The 20,856-nt window shown below is 37.0% G+C and overlaps 1 protein-coding gene across 1 annotated transcript in view; it reads right to left on the bottom strand.

The window, feature by feature from the left end:
* Positions 1–14,187, bottom strand: part of xirp2a (xin actin binding repeat containing 2a) — a 40,262-nt gene extending 26,075 nt beyond the window's left edge. Inside the window, exons 1-2 of the mRNA XM_084128958.1 lie at positions 13,712–14,187; positions 433–529 (exon numbers count right to left, since the gene is read on the bottom strand). Coding sequence (XP_083985084.1) covers positions 433–529; positions 13,712–13,897 — 283 coding nt within the window. The 5' untranslated portion in view covers positions 13,898–14,187. The remainder of the gene's footprint in view (positions 1–432; positions 530–13,711) is intronic.
* Positions 14,188–20,856: the final 6,669 nt, after the last annotated feature.

Here is a 20,856-nt window from a genome sequence, read left to right as displayed (position 1 = left end):
ATGGTTTTTATACTGTACAAACTGTATATTCTATCCCCCTACACTGCCCCTATCCCTAAACCTACCCATCACAGGAAACATTCTGCATTTTTACATAAAAAAAAAACACTGCTTAGTATGTTTTTAAAGCCATTTGAAAAATGAGGACACCCAAAATGTCCTCATATATCACCTATTTTCCCGAGTGTCCTCATTTGCAGGTGTGTTATCATAAAAATGTCCTCAGTTGTCATGAAAACAAACTCACACACCCCGAACTGTCACAAACATGTAAATCACATTAGAAACAAGAGATCACAAATGGTTCAGTGTAAAATATCCTGAATCAGACTTTTTAGAGCCAAACATGAAAACGGTGAATAAAAAAATTCTGGGGCCCAATTTAAAAAGAAACACTGAGTTACAGTAGCATAAAAGCCAAAAGATACTCACATCCTCCAAAGTTTGAATCCTGATTTGACATCTTTTCCCTTACACCACTATATTTCTCTGCAACTCTCCCACTGGACGAATGTGAACTACTCACTTCCTAGAGAGCGAGAGAAAAGAGAGAGAGAGAGAAAGAGAGAGAGAGGCAGGTGTGGTTAGAGAACACGTTCTAGTCCGTGTTTCATTTGCATTCACCAGTTCCATGAGACATCGAACAAAAGTTCAAAACAGAGAGACTGTACATGAAGCGTGTGTGTGTGTTTTGGCTATTTATCATTAACAGTATATCAACAAGACTCAGGTTTGTGTTGAATAAGCAAGTTCACCTGAAACTTGAAAGCTGTCACCAAGTCAATAGTGCAATAATGTCCTTGAAAGAGGAACATGAAAAAGGGAAGGTGACTAAGAACACTGAAATAAACTGCCAGCTGTGAAACATATTTGCATACAAACAAAAGGAAATAGATTTATACAGTTCGTATAAATGTATTTTCAGTGTGTACATCATTTTGATTACTAGAAAGGCATCAAAAGCAAACATTCTGCCAGAACACACAGCTCAAAACTAAAAACCAGCACTTTACACTGAGTTTGAGGCAATAGTCAACATTAATGCAAGTTTCCAGCTGAGTTTAAGCTTTAGCATTTTAATTGATGAGTTAGGAATACTAGAATATGTCACAATATTTTAATATTTGATTTATTTTGTTGCAAGTATCTGAACAGTTCAAAGCTGCAAAATTTGCATAGTCCATGCATGCATTAAAAAGAGCTCAGCGTGTCTAATCATCATCACAGGCTGTGCGTTTGCTTTTTGAATATTAATGACAAACAGTTAAACAAACATGTATAATAAAGGTGTCCAACTTTAACATCAGTATGGAGTTAATGTTACTGTGTCAGGTAATATTTTGATAACGTTTTTAAGGGGAATCAAACAAGAATGGTTACAGGTGTCTCTACATATAAGGGGGTGTTTAAACTAACTAAAAATAGAAAACTTTTTATGTGTTTTGGCCGGTTGTTTACACCACATTTGACACAATTTACACAAATTGAATCATATTTCCCCAATACGTTCGTTGCACTGGCTGCCAGCTTGTTACAGAATTGATTTTAAAATTCTGCTTTTTGTTTTTAAAGGGATAGTTCACCCAAAAATGAAAATTCTGTCATCATTTACTCACCCTCAAGTTGTTCCAAACCTGTATGAGTTTCTTCGTTCTGCTGAACACAAAGGAAGATATTTGGAAGAATGTTTGTAATCAACAGATCTCGGTCCCCATTGACTTCCATAGTAGGAAAAATATATACTATGGTAGTCAATGGGGACCGAGATCTGTTTGGTTACAAACATTCTTCCAAATATCTTCCTTTGTGTTCAGCAGAACAAAGAAACTCATACAGGTTTGGAACAACTTGAGGGTGAGTAAACAATGATAGAATTTTCATTTTTGGGTGAACTATCCCTTTAAAGCCACGGATTAGCTCCAAAATATCTCTCTGATCTTTTGAAATGAAATAACTCTGCTAGATCATTAAGGTCATCTCGACAAAGACTGCTGACTAAAAGTGAAATTCATGCTTTGAAAATCGTGCTTGATGGCTGTGGTAACCATTGACTATAATTGTATGGAAAATCATGTGTGTTCCACGGAAGAAAAAGTCATAGTTTACAAATGACATGAGGGTGAATACATGATTTTCATTTTGGGGTGAACTTTTCCATTAACCCTGACAAAAATTATACGCATCGGCCATATAAACAGACATCACATCATACATATATTACACTCATCAGTTTATACTTTAAAACCCGGATGGAACTGTCTTCGCTATCTAGCGCTCTCTTTCCCTTTACCCCTCTCTGTCTATTTAGTTTCACAAAACAATTTGCAAATCAAATCTCGTCCCATCAGCTCTTCCATAATACACATGCATCTGTACTTCAAAACATCAGGAAGGGAAAATCAACACTATCCCACACATGCTAATGCAGACTCACACACACACACATTGATTGTGTCATGTGGAGTCACATTCCACTATTCAGCTCATCTGGCATAAGACGCACACACAGAGTCTGTCGAATACTGAGCCAAGAGGTCAAGGTTCACCCTGCCCAGCAGAGAACAGGTGGTTTCATTTACACACACTGAAAGGCTGAGTTTCACTTTATCAGTTACACGGCAAGTAAATTAAAGGCTAACTACTGTGAATGAATTCTAATAAACAGTCAGTTTCTCATGTTGCTGTCAAACACAGGTTGTGTTTTCAAATGCACAGATATTTTGGCAGAATTTTAGCTGTCAAAAACTGATGGTGTGAATTCAGGTTGATTGGGACAATTTTTAACTTTTCTCAATGGAAAAATGTGTCCCAGTCATCCTGAACTCACCCTAGCTAAAAAAGATCAAGATTTATCTCTGAATCTGTTAAAATTTTACCTGGATAAAGATTAAAAGAGCTCTGAGTTAATTCACCTGAATAAACCTTAGATAATGAATGAGATATGATCTGATTCTAGTTATTTATTTCCTAAATAGTATGTGTGTATTTTTGTGAACCTTGTTTCAATCAAAGGTTACCAAAACCAAAGGGATTTACATGTACAAATCTTGCCAATATTGTGTGTCCTTAAAGAGAAGCCAGGTTATTCCAGTATATTTTTCTGTTGATATGAAAAATCAGGTACATTTAGCAATATAGCGGGTTAATTATGTATATGATGTAGGTCTATATTACGATGTTATGATGTACTATATGACTTTCTCCACTGACGTTCTGAGTTGTTCAAAGCGTTTCTAAGGATAATGATTTTTAGAAGGCAGACTAAGATGGCGAACGGAAACATGGTTTGTGTAACTCTAGCAACACATTATTAGCTTGATAACATCAACCAAAAGATTAATCATATTAACTACCATTATGTGTCTGACGCAGAGCGATACATAAAAAGCATTACCATTCTGATAGATTGATAGATTATACGAGCTGACTGAGTGGATCTCTGAGCTGGCGTGAGTGGAGAAGGGGCTAATTTGGTTATTCATGTGTCCGCATATACTTAATGAAGTAAGGGTGTAAAGTTATATTCAAACTATTTTTAGGCATGAATTAAAAAAAAAAAACACACAAGACGTTTTAAATAGGCCTACGTCATTTTGGTGATCAAAGATGAGTTTTAAGGGACAAAATTATTGATGGCCATACGGTACTTTGATGCATACAATGCTACTAAATGATGGTATTTACATGGCATTCCAAAGTCCTTCAGAGAATACCATGGAACTACTGTCATGGTAGACAACGTCATGGTATTAGCATGGTATGTTTTTGTAAGTGTGTGTTTTTTGCGTAACTATTTGTCCCCATTTTTGGTGGCCTGTCTGTTCAAAATAACCTGTAAAGGGAAATAATATGAGCTTATTGAACATTAAAAAAATAAATTAACAGAAGTTGATGAACATTAGTTGCAAGCAGGTTTATTACCGGTATTATTAACTAAATCTAAAACTATTAAAAACACTTTTGTTAACTAAAATAATAAAGTTGATCAAATAAAATATAAATATTAGATGTAGTTAAACTACATGAAAATTTTGTTGGGAAATTAACTGAAATAAGTTTGAGTTGAAGCCCTAAAATTAGGCTACTAACTGGAAATAAATACAAATTAAACTGAAATTAAAAAATAAATAAAACATGGTAACATTATTAAAAGCTTATGATGACAAAAGCTGGACTAAAATCAAAATGTAAAAATAAAAGCTGATTTAAAATATTAATAAAAACTAGAATATTCTTACAGTCTTGCATTGACGACTAAATGTAATTTTGAGTAGTATGACATAGTTTATCACAGTAATACATTTGCTCATATTATATACAACGGACAAAATACTCAATACTGGAATGACCCCCCTTTTTGATTCATAGAGGTGATTACATTGGAAATTGTAATATGTTGAATCACAGAACTAAAACTACTAAATCTGGTCACCTACGTGTGTTTGTGTATGTAAGGGGATTTCCTGTTTTCGTAAGCACCACTGAGAGTCTCCCATTACTCTGCTGTCTCTGTGATAAGTGGACATATTTAAACATGAGTCACTGACCTGGAGTTAGAAAAACAAGCAGGGCAGCTCTCTCTCTCTCCCTCTCTCTCTCTCTCTCTCTCTCTCTCTCTCTCTCTCACAAACAATATTATTTCCACCAACTATTTTAAAACAAACTGGGAGGCTTTTATACACACACACACAGGAGGAAAGAAAGAATGATGGAGGGTGTTTTGTAGTCAGAACAAGGCCACAGGTTATAAAGTGAAGACATGGTATGATTACCATGCGCACATGAGATGACACAAGAACACATACCGAACATCCTGTGACAGTGCGTGAACAGCTAAACATGTAAATATCTGAGTTGTTGTCCCCAGGCCTTGACCGACAGTTTTGTTTCTGTTTTACTTTTTTAACCCTATAGGCAGCCAGAAACAGTCACAAGGAGCTGCTTTTAGCCTGAGCTCTACGCTACACATAGCGCAGGGATAACTTTAAAAGAGTGAGATGACAGCACCTAATACTTTCTACACTTTTAGCAGTGAAGTTACTGTGTTTGTAGGGTATATTTAGCAGTGGCAGGGCAGTTTTTAACTGTCAGCTAGCTTTAGCCTGTAGCTTGAGTTTATGTCTATTCACAACTAAACGCAACAGAATGTCAGGGTTTCAAAACAAGTTAAGCTGTACATTTGAAAATGCTGTTGATTACTACAGAAAATAATTTTGACTAATTTATAAAAACAAACAAAATCACATGTATAGCAATACACGTATACAAGTATAAATCATCCTTTTAGTGGTGGAACTATACTATTTTAAGCAGGTGAACGTGTAATTACCAACCAATTCCTCTGGGTGGGTTTTTCTTATTGTTATTAAGCCCCTGCTTGGAATCATTGCACATATAATTTGAAAGTTACAGAGTTTATTAGCTGTAACCGGAAAAATTGGATATAACTTTGCATAGACCAGATTATTAAGCAGTTAATAATAAAACATAACATTAATCTCATGTTAACACTTATAATGTTGGAGCGGCTATACCCTTGTCAAAAGGAAGTGCACTTTAGCTTACTAAAAAAAACACTTATGTAAATTATAGACTTTAATAGAACATGAATGTAATGTGTTTGGGCACTTAATTGCATGTTAATTGCAATTAAATGAAAATGTAGGCTATTGTAGTTTGAATGTATATTAAATGCAATTAGCTGAACTTTAGAGTGCTTGTTTGACTTTAATAATTTGTTACATTTATATAGTGCTTTTCTCAGCATTCAAAGCCCTTTACATGGTAATACACCAGCTTACTGGTGGAGAGGAGACAGAGTGATGAAGCCAATCAGTATATATGGGGATGATTAGGAGGATATGGACAGAAGCCAATGGGCAAATTTGGTCATATGATGTCCTTTGAAAAGGGATGTAACCCTGGCATCCTGGCCAAATTTGGGATTTTTAATGACCACAGAGAGTCAGGACCTCGGTTAAAAGTCTCATCCAAAGGATGGTGCTTTTGACTGTATAGTGTCCCCATCACTGTACAGGGGCGTTAGGACCCACACAGAGCACGGGGTGAGCACCCCCTGCTGGCCTCACTAGGTACTTGTACTGAACCAAGAATATTTTTTTCTCTTAAATAGCATATGTGGCTATGATGGACCACCAACTCATGTACTGTACCAGCACAACACTGGACCATGGGAATTCATGATGGATTATACTGGTATATTCACCAGGGTGTGTGAATTCTTTCTCTCTATTCCTTGAATCCTGAACGTACATATTTGCTTGAAAGGAAACAAACAGCGAAATTAGATTAGACTCAAGCACTGTGAAGATATTTGTTTATATTGAGACCACATATCCAAACAACGATTTCAGTAACTCCATTTGGGTAAGAAGCATTCTTTTCCTGAAACTGAAAACATTGATTAGGTATCAGTTCATTATGACAATAATGCAGTATTATTATAGTACTGCAGGCAGCAGTTTACATTACATTTACATAGCCTTACATTTTCTATTAGTGACCTCTACTGGAAAGAATGCACCACAACATCTCTCGGCCTGCTGAAGAGTTTAAAAGTGTTATCTAAACCTTGGATGAACCTACATCAGAATTTTAAACAGGATGTGAGGATTTGTATTCCTTTCTGTTCTAAAGTGGTTGATGAATAACAGGAGAAGGATTTCATGTCTGAAATGAAAGTTTCTCAGTCTCTTCTGACAGCCTTTAATCATGGCAGTCTCTGTATACCCTGACTGAGTAATAATGAATGAGAGAGACAGAGAGAAAGAGAGTGTGTGTGTGTGTGTGTGTGTGTGTGTGTGTGTGTGTGTGTGTGTGTGTGTGTGTGTGTGTGTGTGTGTGTGTGTGTGTGTGTGTGTGTGTGTGTGTGTGTGTGTGTGTGTGTGTGTGCGCGCAAAGGGATCATAAAATATTAATAACCCCGGTGGGGTGGAGAGGTCATGTTTCAGATAGAAACAATAGATGGATCTTTAGCAATCTCTCTCCTCTTCCTGCTCTTCCTATCTAGGCAACAATTAGCCTCTCAATCAGGAACAACAGTCACTCATTCTGCTCTTGTCCAAAACCACTTCAGAATCAAGACTCAAGCATCAAATCATCCAGCCCTGTTTCACCACCATGAAGGACTCTACAACTTAAGTCACATACCAAGTATTCTATTACTTCTTTTTTTCTGTCAAGTTCAAGCTACCATGGAGACCCTTACAAAAACAGTGGTTTCCATCAAAATACCATATAGTTACTACAGTTATTGGTGCTGTGACTAACGTCCTTTACCTAAGGTGACCATGATAGGTTATACCAAGTTATCACCTTTTTATTGTAGAAAAATCACTGCCAATCCTATCTTGCATACTATCAAGATTGTGTCAGACCATAGTGCAGAGAAAACTGTGCATCCTTGTATATTTTTGCAGCTGATATTATCTTTGTTTTTGGTTTTGGTTTTTGGGCACAATGTTTATATATGGCATTTTTGCCTGATGTGTAATTGTTCCCAACATTGTTTTTAATCATTATTTACTGTTCCATATGGACTTAAACGGGAGTCTGTGGACTGATTATTTGATTGTTTAAAGCAGGGCTCAGTAGTTTCGGGATTTCTTCGCTGTATTCTCGCTTTTTGCTCGCAGGTTTCTCTCTAGAGCTCCCCCTACAGCTTCGGAATAGATATTTGACAACATTGTTGTAAAAACTCGTTGGCGATTCTCAGACGCCAGAGGCTAGTAGATCAACGACATCAAAGCGGATGGGACATTCTTTAAAACGTCTTCTTCATTCGGGTTCGAACAGCGTGAGGGAGCGCAATAATGACAGCATTTTAGCAGATTTCTTTTGGCCTTAAAGCAATTGTTTACATCGCGAGACCTGATATCACGCGATACTTCCTGACGCGGCGGCCGGCGGCCCGCCGGCTCAAAGTTGCAAGTGCGGATTCTCCGCTCACAGGCACCAGGGGGGTGCGAAACGACCACCATTCAACCCGAAATAAGTAATATAACCATTCCAATGACTCTGAAGCTGTTCAGTTAAGGTAAAAAAGTTACTTAGTTCACCTTTAATTATGATCATGATCACCTGAAGACCTATATATATCTGTCGGGACCACTATTGTCAAATACGATTGACAATTAGCATACAGTTTTAGATTGGCGGTATGGTTCTGTTCTGGGTGAGAACTCCCTGAGCATCCATGCAGCCTAGCATAGATAAGAGCAGGGAGAGCAGTGATAACCCCCCTTAGGGTAAACAGAACAGAACCAACATGAATGTATTGCAGATATCATTCATTCAAGATTTTAAAGTACAACATAATTCGAGAATTTATTCTGATTCAAAGAGCACTCAGAAGGCCAAATCCTGACTGACGAGAGGTGGAGCTGGGGATGGAGGAGGGTAATTCGCTCCTGAGAAACGCGATAGCTGCTGATAATACTGTAGGAGCTTATATATGTATACAGTGATAGGCGTCGTATTCCTATCCACCTCATTCCTGATGACCTTACTGCGTTTTGAATTATGGGTGGCACTTCCGGTTTGGGGAACTTCCATTCAAAAAGGCTGAAACGAATCATTTCAAATCATAAGGTTGCCCTACAAATAAAGCTGATCCATCAGTTTGACTGGATGAGCTGTCAATTTTCCTTCATGATTTATTTTCAGACATCAGAGAATAACGTTATATATTCTATTATTAATTCACTGGAATGCACGAAGAATCTCTCGTTATTCTCCTCAAATCCTCACGTCTCTTTCCAGGTTTGTTTTCACAGGTAAATGCAATTTATAATCTGTCAAAATGACGGAAATCACTTTGAAATAGTATCACGTAATGCTGAAGTTAATGAACATTTTTGATTAAGGCAACATAAGTTACATAATACATATTTCTACAGTGATATTTATCCCGTCCATTATTGCTGTGGAAAGACTTGCGCTTTTGGGGTTATTTGGTCTGTTGAAATATCTTGTTGATGCTTTTACACTTTTAAATTTCCTTTTAATGTTCGATGGTTGAAGGGTGAGTAGATTAATGTCATCTCATTGTGACACTTTTTTTTACGTATTACGTTCATAGAGAGAGTGTTTCACTGATTGTTTACAGCTTAACGGAAGTTACACCCATAATTCTCGCAAAGCGTCATGGGGTGTAGGAATAAGGTGGATAGGTAGACGTGGATCAGCTGAGAGTCAGCTGATGCAAGCTTAACTAATGTGACCCGCCAGAACTGACGCTACGCTTAACAATTATTGAGAATAAGTGAAATTGTCACACTGACAAAGGCAAAGAGCCAAAACGTTTGTATAATCTTTATCTACTGTTTGTAACAAATAAAGAGTGCAGACCTTGTTTCTGTTTGAAATAAGATTATTTTTCTCACCCCATTGGCAGATAATTTTGCTAGTTTTAAACCAGAACTCACTTCATTTCGTTTTTTTTTTTCCTTCTTCAGAAAACAAGACATATCATCTTATGCCATTTTCCTCATCTGGTAAATGCATCTTTTCTCTATTTGGTCGGCAACAAGACAAAAATAATAACGCATTTTTTCAGTGTAGGACCAGCAGAAAGCTCAATCAGGAGAGGAGACCAAGATTGCTAGATCTCAAGAATCTGTTTGGTTTGTGGGTGGAGATCACTTCTGAGAGATATGAAGGTGCTTGATTATGTAGTGATTTAAAAACAAATATTACAATTTTAAAAACAATTATATATTTAATCGGTAGCCAGTGTAGTGAGGTCAGAAAACGAAAGTAAAGCAACAGCCCCTCATGGACGACTGCTGCATAAACTAAAACAAAACAACATAAAGTCCAGGCCTGGTCCTTTCTCTTCCTTCACTGTCGTCACTATTCCTTTTATCCTTGCGGAGCTCCTACGTGAGACTCAGGATCAGTGTGGCGTGCAGGTGACGCTCATTAGCACTCGCACCATCGGCTCTCGTCTCAGCCCTGCTCCCTACAGTAGTGTTTTACATTTTCCATACGTGTGCAGTTTGCCGTATATGGCTAATCTTTTGATGGCTTGTGTGTAGAGTTACTATGCAAAAACACAATTTTGAGAAGAGTTAAAAATAGTTTTGAATAAAGTGTTGAAATGTGTGATGTTTTGCATGCTGTGTATGTGATTTGTGGTTTTGTGTGTAGAGTTTAGAGAAAAAGAGCCATAGTTTGAAAAATTGTGTGTAAGCAATTTTAACTTTGTGAATGATGGGCTTTGCAATTCTGCTGTTTCATATTGCATGTGGGCCTGGTCAGGCAAATAAAACACAGTAAGACTTTACAACAATCAACATCTGACGAAATATAACGGACGTAGTATTCTAAGAACATTATGGTCATCATTACAACTTCAATAGCATTCAACCTATTCTTTTTATTCTTTTTAATCGCAGCTTTTGTTTTTCTTGTGTGTGTGCGTATAGTTGCAAGTATGAGTTAACCAAACCATGCTAAACTAATAAGTTCATTTTCTCTCTTCTCTTTTTACATCTCCATATATCTCTCACTTTCTTCTGTTGGTTTTACTCTGCCCACTCACACACATTACCCACATGCAAATTACAGGGTTATTTATACGAAAGCCAGTGTTGCGGAAAGAACCCCCAAAATAAGTTTTAAATAACATAGTGCATAACATTTTGTGTGTGTGTGTGTGTGTGTGTGTGTGTGTGTGTGTGTGTGTGTGTGTGTGTGTGTTTAAGCATGTCAGTGCACAGTTGCTCTGCTTCCCACAAGTTTATTGCCAGTAGCTGCCTCTGGTGTGTGTGTGTGTGTGTGTGTGTGTGTGTGTGTGTGTGTGTGTGTGTGTGTGTGTGTGTGTGTGTTTAAGCATGTCAGTGCACAGTTACTCTGCTTCCCACAAGTGTATTGCCAGTAGCTGCATCTGGTGTGTGTGTGTGTGTGTGTGTGTGTGTGTGTGTGTGTGTGTGTTTATGTGTGTGTGTGTGTGTGTGTTGCAGATTGTGACCTTTCTCACTGTCTCTCTCTCTGTGAGCTCACAATAATTTAATTTAAGGGATTAAATGTTCCTAATGTAAAAGGCCAGCAAAACAAGAGCTTTCCAGCACAGAGCAGTTTGCCAAGGTATGAAAACTATGAAACACACACAATTTAAATTGATCTTCTTTCTTAATCTCTATTAATCTTTTCTTACTCCTGTTATGTCTGCTCTTCCAATTTTCATTTTCATTTTACTCATTTCTCATTCCGGTCTCGTTAATTTTTCATTCTCAGCCATCCCATCAGTGTCACTTCACTGAACTGTGACTGATGAACACTAAACTTCCAAACCCATTCTTTGAAGTATGTTAACTTTCAGTAGCTCACACCTGGGAACCACTTAAATAGTTATCCTCCTGAAAACACCAGCACACAGTAAGATTTTATGCTGGTCACCAACATGGGATACGGGTGTGCTGGTGTTTACCCAGTATCACTATAAAGATTATGCTGGTTGACCAGTTTCACCAGCTAAATTGTGCTGGTAAACAGCTTGGCTATATTCCAAACTAGACCAGACCAGCATGAACCAGCATGGGAAATCATGCCAGCATAAGCTGGTCTTTTGAGCATGTTATCCTGCCAGTGATCAGGTTCTAGAAATTAGATTAATGTTGCTTTGATAACATAGCTGACTAAGCCGTAAGCATGCTTTGAAAAACAGAAAATCCCAGGTTTATTGCAACTGAAACCAAAACTTGCCCAGGGAAAGAATGGGATACAGTTCATTTTACTTTTACTTTCAATTCATTGTCTCAAACTATTAACACAGCATTTCACTTTCAAAGATGACATTACAGAACTAGAAAGCAGCAGCGAGCACAGAAGTTGTGCTTAAGCACTTGTCCTTTTGGCCTCTGACTAGATAAGTGCCCTTTAAAAAAAAAAAAAAAAATCAGTTTTGTTTAAATTTGGCTCATGGCATCAATTCATCAATAGCCCTCCATTAAGCTTAACAATAAGCAAGCTAGTCTGGCATTGACATAATATAGCGTCGTGCAAGGTCAAAATGTCACCAAAATTAATAAAAATGCCCCCAAAAATTCAAGATATGAATTGCCATTGTATGAGTTCTTGTATTTTGTGTTTATAACATAATATAGTTAAGCAAGTCACACAAGCAAGTGACAAGCGAGTGCTATTTTCTCAAATATCAGCACAATTACAAATGTGATATTCATTTTATACAACAGTTCGATAAACAATAAGTTGATTATATGAACTGACAATTTTTAGACACAACATTGTCAAATTTGAATGTTTTTGCTCTATTTGGCCAACGAAAATAGTTCCAAACAAAGCTGCGTCTCCCAGCAACACACAGCGGTTCGTTATTGAATGATTCACCGTTTTTTAACGAAACAGGTCAGTCAATGATTCAATGACCCATTCATAAACTCAGTGGATACGTGCTTCTTCCATGAATGAGTCAGCTAGTTTGAACGAATCGGTTGAATCAATGATTCTTTGGGTGCCTCTCATTTCTTTTTTGTTCATCCTCGTTCCTTTCCTCGCATCTTAGCTCCACCAACTTATGATGTCAGGGAAGGATACACATGTGTATCCTTGCTCATGATGCTCCTTGCGGTGCAATTATAGAATTGAGATGCCCTCCAAGATGGCTGATTTCGATTTCACAGACTGAAGGACGGAGGAGCGAGGAAACGAGGAAACGAGGAAGCATCCATTTGGCCTTGTCCCAAATGGCACCCTAAGCACTCGCGGCCTTCCTACGAGTCCGCACTTTCGTGACGTAACGCCGCTTTGACTGTCGGGAAGAAGTCTGCTGCAGAGCTCGCATCAAAGTGTTCATGTGTTTTGAAGGAGGCGTGGCTTTGGAGACGCTCTGAAGGGAGGGTGGGATCTTATGCTTTCAAAGCTAGCTTGCTATTGCAAGCCTCTCCAGAAATTGCCTACCCTACCGTTACACAGCACAACTATTTTCAACATTGATAATAATAATAAATGTTTCTTGAGCACCAAATCAGAATATTAGAATGATTTCTGAAGGATCATGTGACACTGAAGACTGGAGTAATGATGCTAAAAATTCAGCTTGACCTGAATAGGCCTAAATGACATTTTAAAACATTTTAAAAACGGAAAACTGTTATTTTAATGTATAATCATATTTCACAATATTATTGTTTTTACTGTATTTTATTTATTTTTTTAAATAAATGCAGACCTGGTGAGTAAGACACTTCTTTCAAAAAAAGCATTAATAATCTTACTGACCCCAAACTTTTAATGGTAGTCTAGCTCTCTAACCTGTAAATGTGCTTCAATATCCCAAAGTTAACTGGCTATCCATGTCTTTCAATACATTATCTTTTTCCGTTAGCATATACATGTAGGCACTTCATTTTCAAATAGGAGCTAACAGACAGAAGAGACTGTTGGAAGTCAACAAAACAAGAACAAATAATGTACGAAAAGAGATCATTTAAATACTAAAGAATGATGAGGGGAAACAAACAAACCCTAAACAAATGTCATGAATATATGTATCTTCAGATTTAAGAATGCCTACAATCTATCTATAAGTTGCAGCCACCAATGAGATATCATAAAAAGACATCCCATTCTCACACTCTTTCTCTTCATCAACAGACAGACTCAAGAGCTCATAATTTGTCTTTCCATTCTCATTCTCTCATTCTTTCGCTTTCGCTCTGAGACTCACCACATGTTGCACCGGCGGTTTCTCAAACATTTGCTTCAGACTGCTGAGTGGGATGTCAAACTTCTCAATGTGCCTGTTCTCCTCCAGGTCCTCTTTAGCGTCAGCAGGCCGCAGGGTGAAAGGAGATGAAGAAGCGTACTCTCTTTCTTTCAACACCTCAGGTCCATTTCCTGATTGAGTTTCCATTGTTCGAGAAACCAGATATTCCAGCCTCCCCCACGAGAGCAGAGAGGACCACTACCGAGAGAGTGGACGGAGGAAGAGAGACAAGGCGAGAGAGAGGAAAAGAGAGCGAGAGAGGGATGTGGAGGAAGGACTGCGTGGCACAGTTGTGGTGTCTAGGAGGCCGAACCAGACGGACAAACCGAGGACAGCCTTGAAGGAGGAGAAAAAGAAAGAAAAGAAAAGAAAAAAAAAACGTCTCTGTGAACTCATGCTATGAATTTTCTTTCCAGTAAACACAATCACACGCACACACAAATGCCAAAGTTAAGGGTTTCAAAGCATTGCAGTTGAGTAAAACATAATCACACACACTCCTGCCAACAGGAAACAAACATCACCCCTGAACAAATCATGGAAACTTGACCACAGCCCTCCTCACGGCTTTAACACCAACACCCTTTCCTTTCTGCACACACATTTCCTTAAAAAAAGAACCCACACAGAGACTGTATCCTGCAAAAAAAAAAGGACATTTATTTTAAAAAGACAGAGGTCACTACACTGAAAAACATTTGGTGTAGGATTTCCTAGTAAATTTCACAAAATATTACAGAGAAACGGCAAGTAACATATTGAATTAAGCATGGAATTTTGAAGTAGAAAGTTTGAAATAGTTTCTTATTGTACAACATTTGCCCCCCTTCCACATGGGTTTTGAAAAAAAAAATAAGATTGTATACTGTGATTGACACATTAGAGTTCACAATTGTGACTTATAAAGCCAAAATTCTGAGATTTTATCTCATAATTGCCGATATATATAAAAAAATATATATTCAAGCTTTATATTATACAAGTGCTTCTCGTCAGCTTATAAAAATAATATTTTAATTTTATTTCTGCTGTATTTTGTCTGCGTATGATGAGAAATTAAATCACAATTCCAAAAGCGAAAAACATTATGTTGACAAGGACGTTTATACCAAACTCCATTTGCCTCATTTCCATTATCTATCCTTGCGTGTTTAGGAATATTTCAGGTTAAATACAAGTTATGCTCTATTAATAGTATCTGTTCACAATAACACAATATTTTGACTTGTATCTCAGTTTCAGTAAATAAATAAATTGAAAAAATTGATGGGGAAACCATTGTATTGTGTCCTAACAGGCATGTTCCAGTGACAATATACAGTTAGTGTTCAAAAGTTTGGATTTTCACTATAATTTTTTTTTTATTAAATTAATACTTTTATTAAGGACACATTAATCAAAAGTGACAGTACATACATGTATAACGTTACAAAAGCTCTAATTTAAATAAATGCTCTTCTTTTGACCTTTTTGTTTCCACAAAAATATTAAGCAGCACAAGTGATTTCAATATTGATAATATTTTTTTTTTTGTATTATTATTAAGAAACAGCACATTAGAATGATTTCTAATGGATCATTTGACACTAAAGACTGGATGAATGGCTGATAAAAATTCAGCTTTGCCATCAGGAATAAATTACATTTTAAAATATATTAAAATAGAAAACAGTTCAATCTTAATAATATTCCACATTATTACTTGTTTTTGTGTGTGTGTGTGTGTGTGTGTGTGTGTGTGTGTGTGTGTGTGTGTGTGTGTGTGTGTGTGTGTGTGTGTGTGTGTGTGTGTGTTTTTACTGTAATTTTGAAAAAAATGTAATGCATCCTTGGTGAGCATAAGATTTCTTTTAAAATGTCTTTTAAAAATTAAAAATTCCTTTTAAAACATTTTAAAATCTTATCGACCCCGAACTTTTGAACTGTAGTGTATGTACAGTAGAGCTAGATTTTAGGCCATGATATTTACATTGGGTGGAGATACTAAATGGATATCATGCAATGGACAAAATTGTGGTCACAACTAGATATGACAAAAACTGTAATGAGTTTTTACATGGAAGAGAGACCTTTTATCACTACATTATATCACGTTGCGCCTGGTTGCACAATGTCATGTGTTATTCTCATGCATGTTTCAGTTTGTTTTTACAAAGAGTTGAAATGATTTCCTGTGGTAAACAACAGCATACCATAGATGCTGTTGATAGAGCAGAAAAAAGTCTGCTGCTGTGCTCAAACTCATTCTTATTGTGAAAAGTATCATGACTCCATTTATCTTACAGGAAATGGCCATAGACAGACGGATGAATGGAGGAAAATCGTTATATATAAACCAGGGGGAGGATTCTATGACCAGCATTACTTAAGTAAATGAATTCCGGGAAGGACACGTTCAGACGGTTGAGTCACGGAATGGATCAGAGACAGGTGAAAACATGTGATCTAGATTCACACGCTTCTGCTACAGTGGATGCTTGTACTTCACTGAGGAGACTGTAAGAATGTCTGATGAGGCGAAAAGATGGAGATTGCAAGTAAAGAGCAGGAGAGATAATGGAGGAGAGGGAATGATGGGGTCAGGTTAATGCAAACTAATGATAAGAGAAGTAAGACACGGCTGTAAGGAGAGAGAGAGGAGGAGAACGTCACAGAAATGCATTATTCAACCCACAGAAAGACAGCTCGCTTACAAGCCTGTCCACTCATCTTACATTCAGTACTACACACACACCAAAATACAGAGAGAGAAACATTCAGCTAAAGGTTATTCATTGGTGCTTTAATAGCACACACACATTAAACTGCGTTGTCTTGCTGATAACAATATTTCTAGACATCTTGCAGGAGGGCCAGATTTATTTTTTGCACAAACCTCATTGTGTGCTTCGTCTCTGAAATTCTGTCATCATTTACTTGCCTTCATGTCATTCCAAACCTGCATGACTTTCTTTCTTCTGTAGAACATAAATGAAAATATTTTGAGAAAGGCCTCTTTTTTTTGTCTATTCAGTGGATTCAATGGTCACCAAACTCTTACCAACTTCTCCAAAATACCATTTTTTGTATGTTCCACAGAAGAAATAAAGTCATACAGGTTTGGAACGACATGAGGGTGAGTAAATGATGAGAGAATTTTAATTTCTGGGTGATCTATCCTTTTAATTCCAACAGTCATATGAAAAAAAAGCAAATAAAACTGAAACAGAAGAGGGCCTTACACATATCCTTGAGGAACAACTTGCATTATACCCTCACCAATTACCATTCAGTTCTTTTGCTGCCAACCAAAGTCAGTACATTATATTCTCATGGCCTGGAAGGCCCTGTGACATTTTTGTTTACAATGGGGAAAAAACTCAGCCCTCCTAAAAAAGGAATTTTTATGTTCTTGTGCATTTTTTAGCTGTTTGGTCCAAGACTCTTTAAATGGCACCCTATTGTATTGCACTCTTGTGTTTGGACCATTTTCAATTTCATGAAAATATCTGTTGGTGGTCAGACATTATTATGCAATAATCTGGAATTGTTACTGTTTATTAATACAGTCGAGTAACCTCCTGTACTGAATAGCTGACCATGTGAATCTATGTCATCTCAGTTCTTCACAGTCAAGGCATTTTCAGTCTTTGAGTGGAGATGAGATTGCTCCTCCTCACCAGTAAAGAGCAGTGTTTGAGGTTTCTTTCTCTGTTTCTTTCTCTCCTTCACTCTCTCTCTCCTCACTTGACCTACTTATCTCCTACTTCTGGAAATATGAGATTGCATGGAGAAACACAGCTCAAAGAGTTAAATGCATGGTTCCTTTAAAGCAAGACTAAGGAGCATATCTATTTTTCTCAGCACTTTTATCCATGTGTTACAAAGAGGAACATTTCTGTTGAATTTGGTAAAATGCCTGTACTTTCCATGTAACGCAAATGCAGATGGTGAGGTGGTGTCCTTTTTTTTTGTACATGGTCAGGCTCTTTCTCTTACTTTCCCACATTTTTACTTAGTGGAAAAATTGAGCTGGTGACATTCAAAGGCAATTACTCACACCATTTAAAGCGCCACACACACTCAGTAACTCACACATGTACACACAAACATACAATAAACCCTTGTGAAAAAGAAAAGCTCTTAATTGATAGATCAAATTAATGACATACAAGGCCATTTAAGTGTATTTAAAGAGATTAGACTGTTTATTAACACACTTACTGTAAGTAGGCCTACACTTTTAAAAAGTGCATTTTAGATGATTATGTATGTTTTAATAATCTTTTGTCGTGCTTTAAAGAACAACACTTGTTTTGATGTGCTGCCTAGCATACTAAAACACATGAAAAGTATTTGATTATAATTTTAACTGTAGTGTGTTATTTGATAAAGTATTTAACTTAAACTTTACAAAATGTGTAATTACATATTTAAACACATGACATACAATTTTCAATAGAAATGACATTAAAGTATATTGTAGTTTACCATTAAAAACAATAGAATTATGAAATTACACATAAAAACCTAATTAAGTGGGTCATAACAGCAGTCTTAAGTTCAACTAACTACATTTAATAAAACATTTTAACTATAATATGCCTTCATTTAACAGTAAATAACATGCTAGTTAACTTTACATTGAGTTTGCATTTAAGTATATTTCCTTAAAGAATAGGCTATTGTTTCTGTATTAAGCAGCTTACTATTTTTAAAAGTATAAAAGTATGCTAAGGGTACTTCTTTTCACAAGGGGTTTACCCTAAATGTTCACCCAAAAATTAAAAAAATTGTCATCAATTACGTACCCTCTTGTTGTTCCAAACCCGTAAGGTATTTAAATGAAATCTTTGCGAGAAAGTTGCGTCGACTGTCAATAGAGGGACAGAAATCTCTCAGATTTCACTTAAAATATCTTCATTTGTGTTTCGAAGATGAATGAAAGTCTTAAGGTCTTTAAGAGAGACTTCTTAAGACAGCGATTTTGCTGTCCATTTCATGTCCACAATAACATGAACATAATATTATAGAAAGATGCAAGCCCTAAAGACTTCATTTGAAGTTTATGCACATAAAGATTTCAGGATGTAGGCTATAACTTGGTATGCCTCCTTCAAAAACACATGAAAGCTCACACACAGCGAAGTCTGCAAAGCGTCATGAGACGAGAGACGGCGTTAAACTACCTCATGTCTTAAAAACCACATAACATTACAATAATAATGAACAGAAAACACCCTAAAGAGCACTGACCTGTCCCACCTGACTGCTGCAGATTCACTGTTGATAGTGTTTCCATTAAAACAAATAATTTCGAGTCACGGCTTTCCATCTCTTCCAAATTACAGTTATGGAGTGAACACAGCATAAGCTCATTGTTTTGGTTCAGGACAGGAGGAACGGTAAAAGGTGCTGTTTGGGTTGCAATGATTGGATGAACATTTTATGGTCCTATGCCTTCCACAAATAAATACATTTAGACCACTTAACTTAGTAATTGCTATCCGGATGTGAAGAAACTTTCAACCAGCATATAAAAATTAAATATTATCTGACATAAAATTACCTACTAAGAAAATAAATTAGTTTAAACACATCAACCCCTGACAAAATTGTGATTGTGTAAGAGGTAAAGTGGGGTACAAGTGGGGTACATGTGGTGTCCCACCACCACAGAGTTTTGGACCTTTTGCACAGTTAAAAATCCAATTCATTGTAGTAAAAATAATCTCTTATTATTTTAGACAAATTGCACTACCTAAAATGTAATGTTTATCAGTGTCCCATATTTCATGTGCAACCTTGTTAATACACGACTTTCCACATTTCAAAAACGGAGCATTCCTTAAAATGGTGTAACTCAATTCAACTGAGGCTGACCATTAGCGTTTTCTGAAGCACCTTCTTTTACTGACCATTTGCTGAAAAATACATTTGTTACTTTTTATTACTTTACCATATCAAAACATGATTTTAAAAAAAGGTGCAGCTATGGCCCCTTTAAGACAGAAATAATGAAAAACTCTCCTTGTTCATGCGGTGCAACGCCACGTTTGCTTGTGAATGGCAAACGTCCATTATACAACACATGTGTACCCATCATTCAACCACAAGAGGGCGCCTTGGACTATTTAGAATGAGATTTGATTGAAATCTGGCTTTGGTACCAGTGTCACTCACCAACCCCACCCTCTATTTTTTGAGCTTGAATATGTAAGGACATGAATCTGTGCATCTCTAATATTCATCAGAGATACAGCTTATCAGCTCATCATTGTTTTTCTGTTTTTTGATTAATTTTGATTTGGACAAAAATGATGGGAGAAAAACAAACGCACTTTAACATCATAAAGAACCTTATCATTTTATGCATAAACAAGCACACTCATCTCCTGCACCAGACCTCACCATAAAAGACTACTTAGCTACTTAAAAATACCCCACAGGGACAGTGTGTAATCAGGAAATGCAAGCCTGTCTCTCTATGACTGAAACAGAAAGCATGAATGAGTGAGTGTGGGAGAGGGGATGAGACACAGAGAATGAGGGGTGTTGGTTGGGGAAAGCCTGCTGAAAACCCCAGAGCACTATGGGTAGACGGTAGACGCTGTGTGATCAATCACTGAAGGGTGTACTGTGATGTCAGGTTGCCAGGCAACAGGAAGAAAGGCACTCCAGCAGGGTCATTCCTGATTACAGTGTTTCTCCACACACACACACACACACACAGTCCTGTGAAATGGGAGTCTAGTGGTAACAGAAGGATGATTGCAGCAGTTAATCTCACCGAACAGACTAAATTTAGACCCTCTTCTGTTTCTCTTACCTCTCTTCTACAACTCTTCCATTTCTCTTCTCCTTTTTTCAGCAGAGATTTGTGATGTCCAGAGGTAAAGTGGGGTACATTCAACCAATCAGATTTGAGGGACAAGTTTACAGTTTATGTAAAGTTTAGGTTTACAACCAGTGTTTGATGCTTCTACATCAGTGTTATTCATCTATCATAGGGATAAGTTGAGGGTAGGGTTAGGTTTATGGGTACGGATAGGGTTAGAACTAAATTTTTGGACAGAAAATGTTGCAAATGCAGAAAATGCAGAATATGTCTTGGCAAAACAAGCGAC

Source organism: Abramis brama, assembly GCF_963993115.1.
Source record: "Abramis brama genome assembly, chromosome: 11".
NCBI classification, from domain to species: domain Eukaryota; kingdom Metazoa; phylum Chordata; class Actinopteri; order Cypriniformes; family Leuciscidae; genus Abramis; species Abramis brama.
This window is presented reverse-complemented; position numbering and strand designations above follow the sequence as displayed.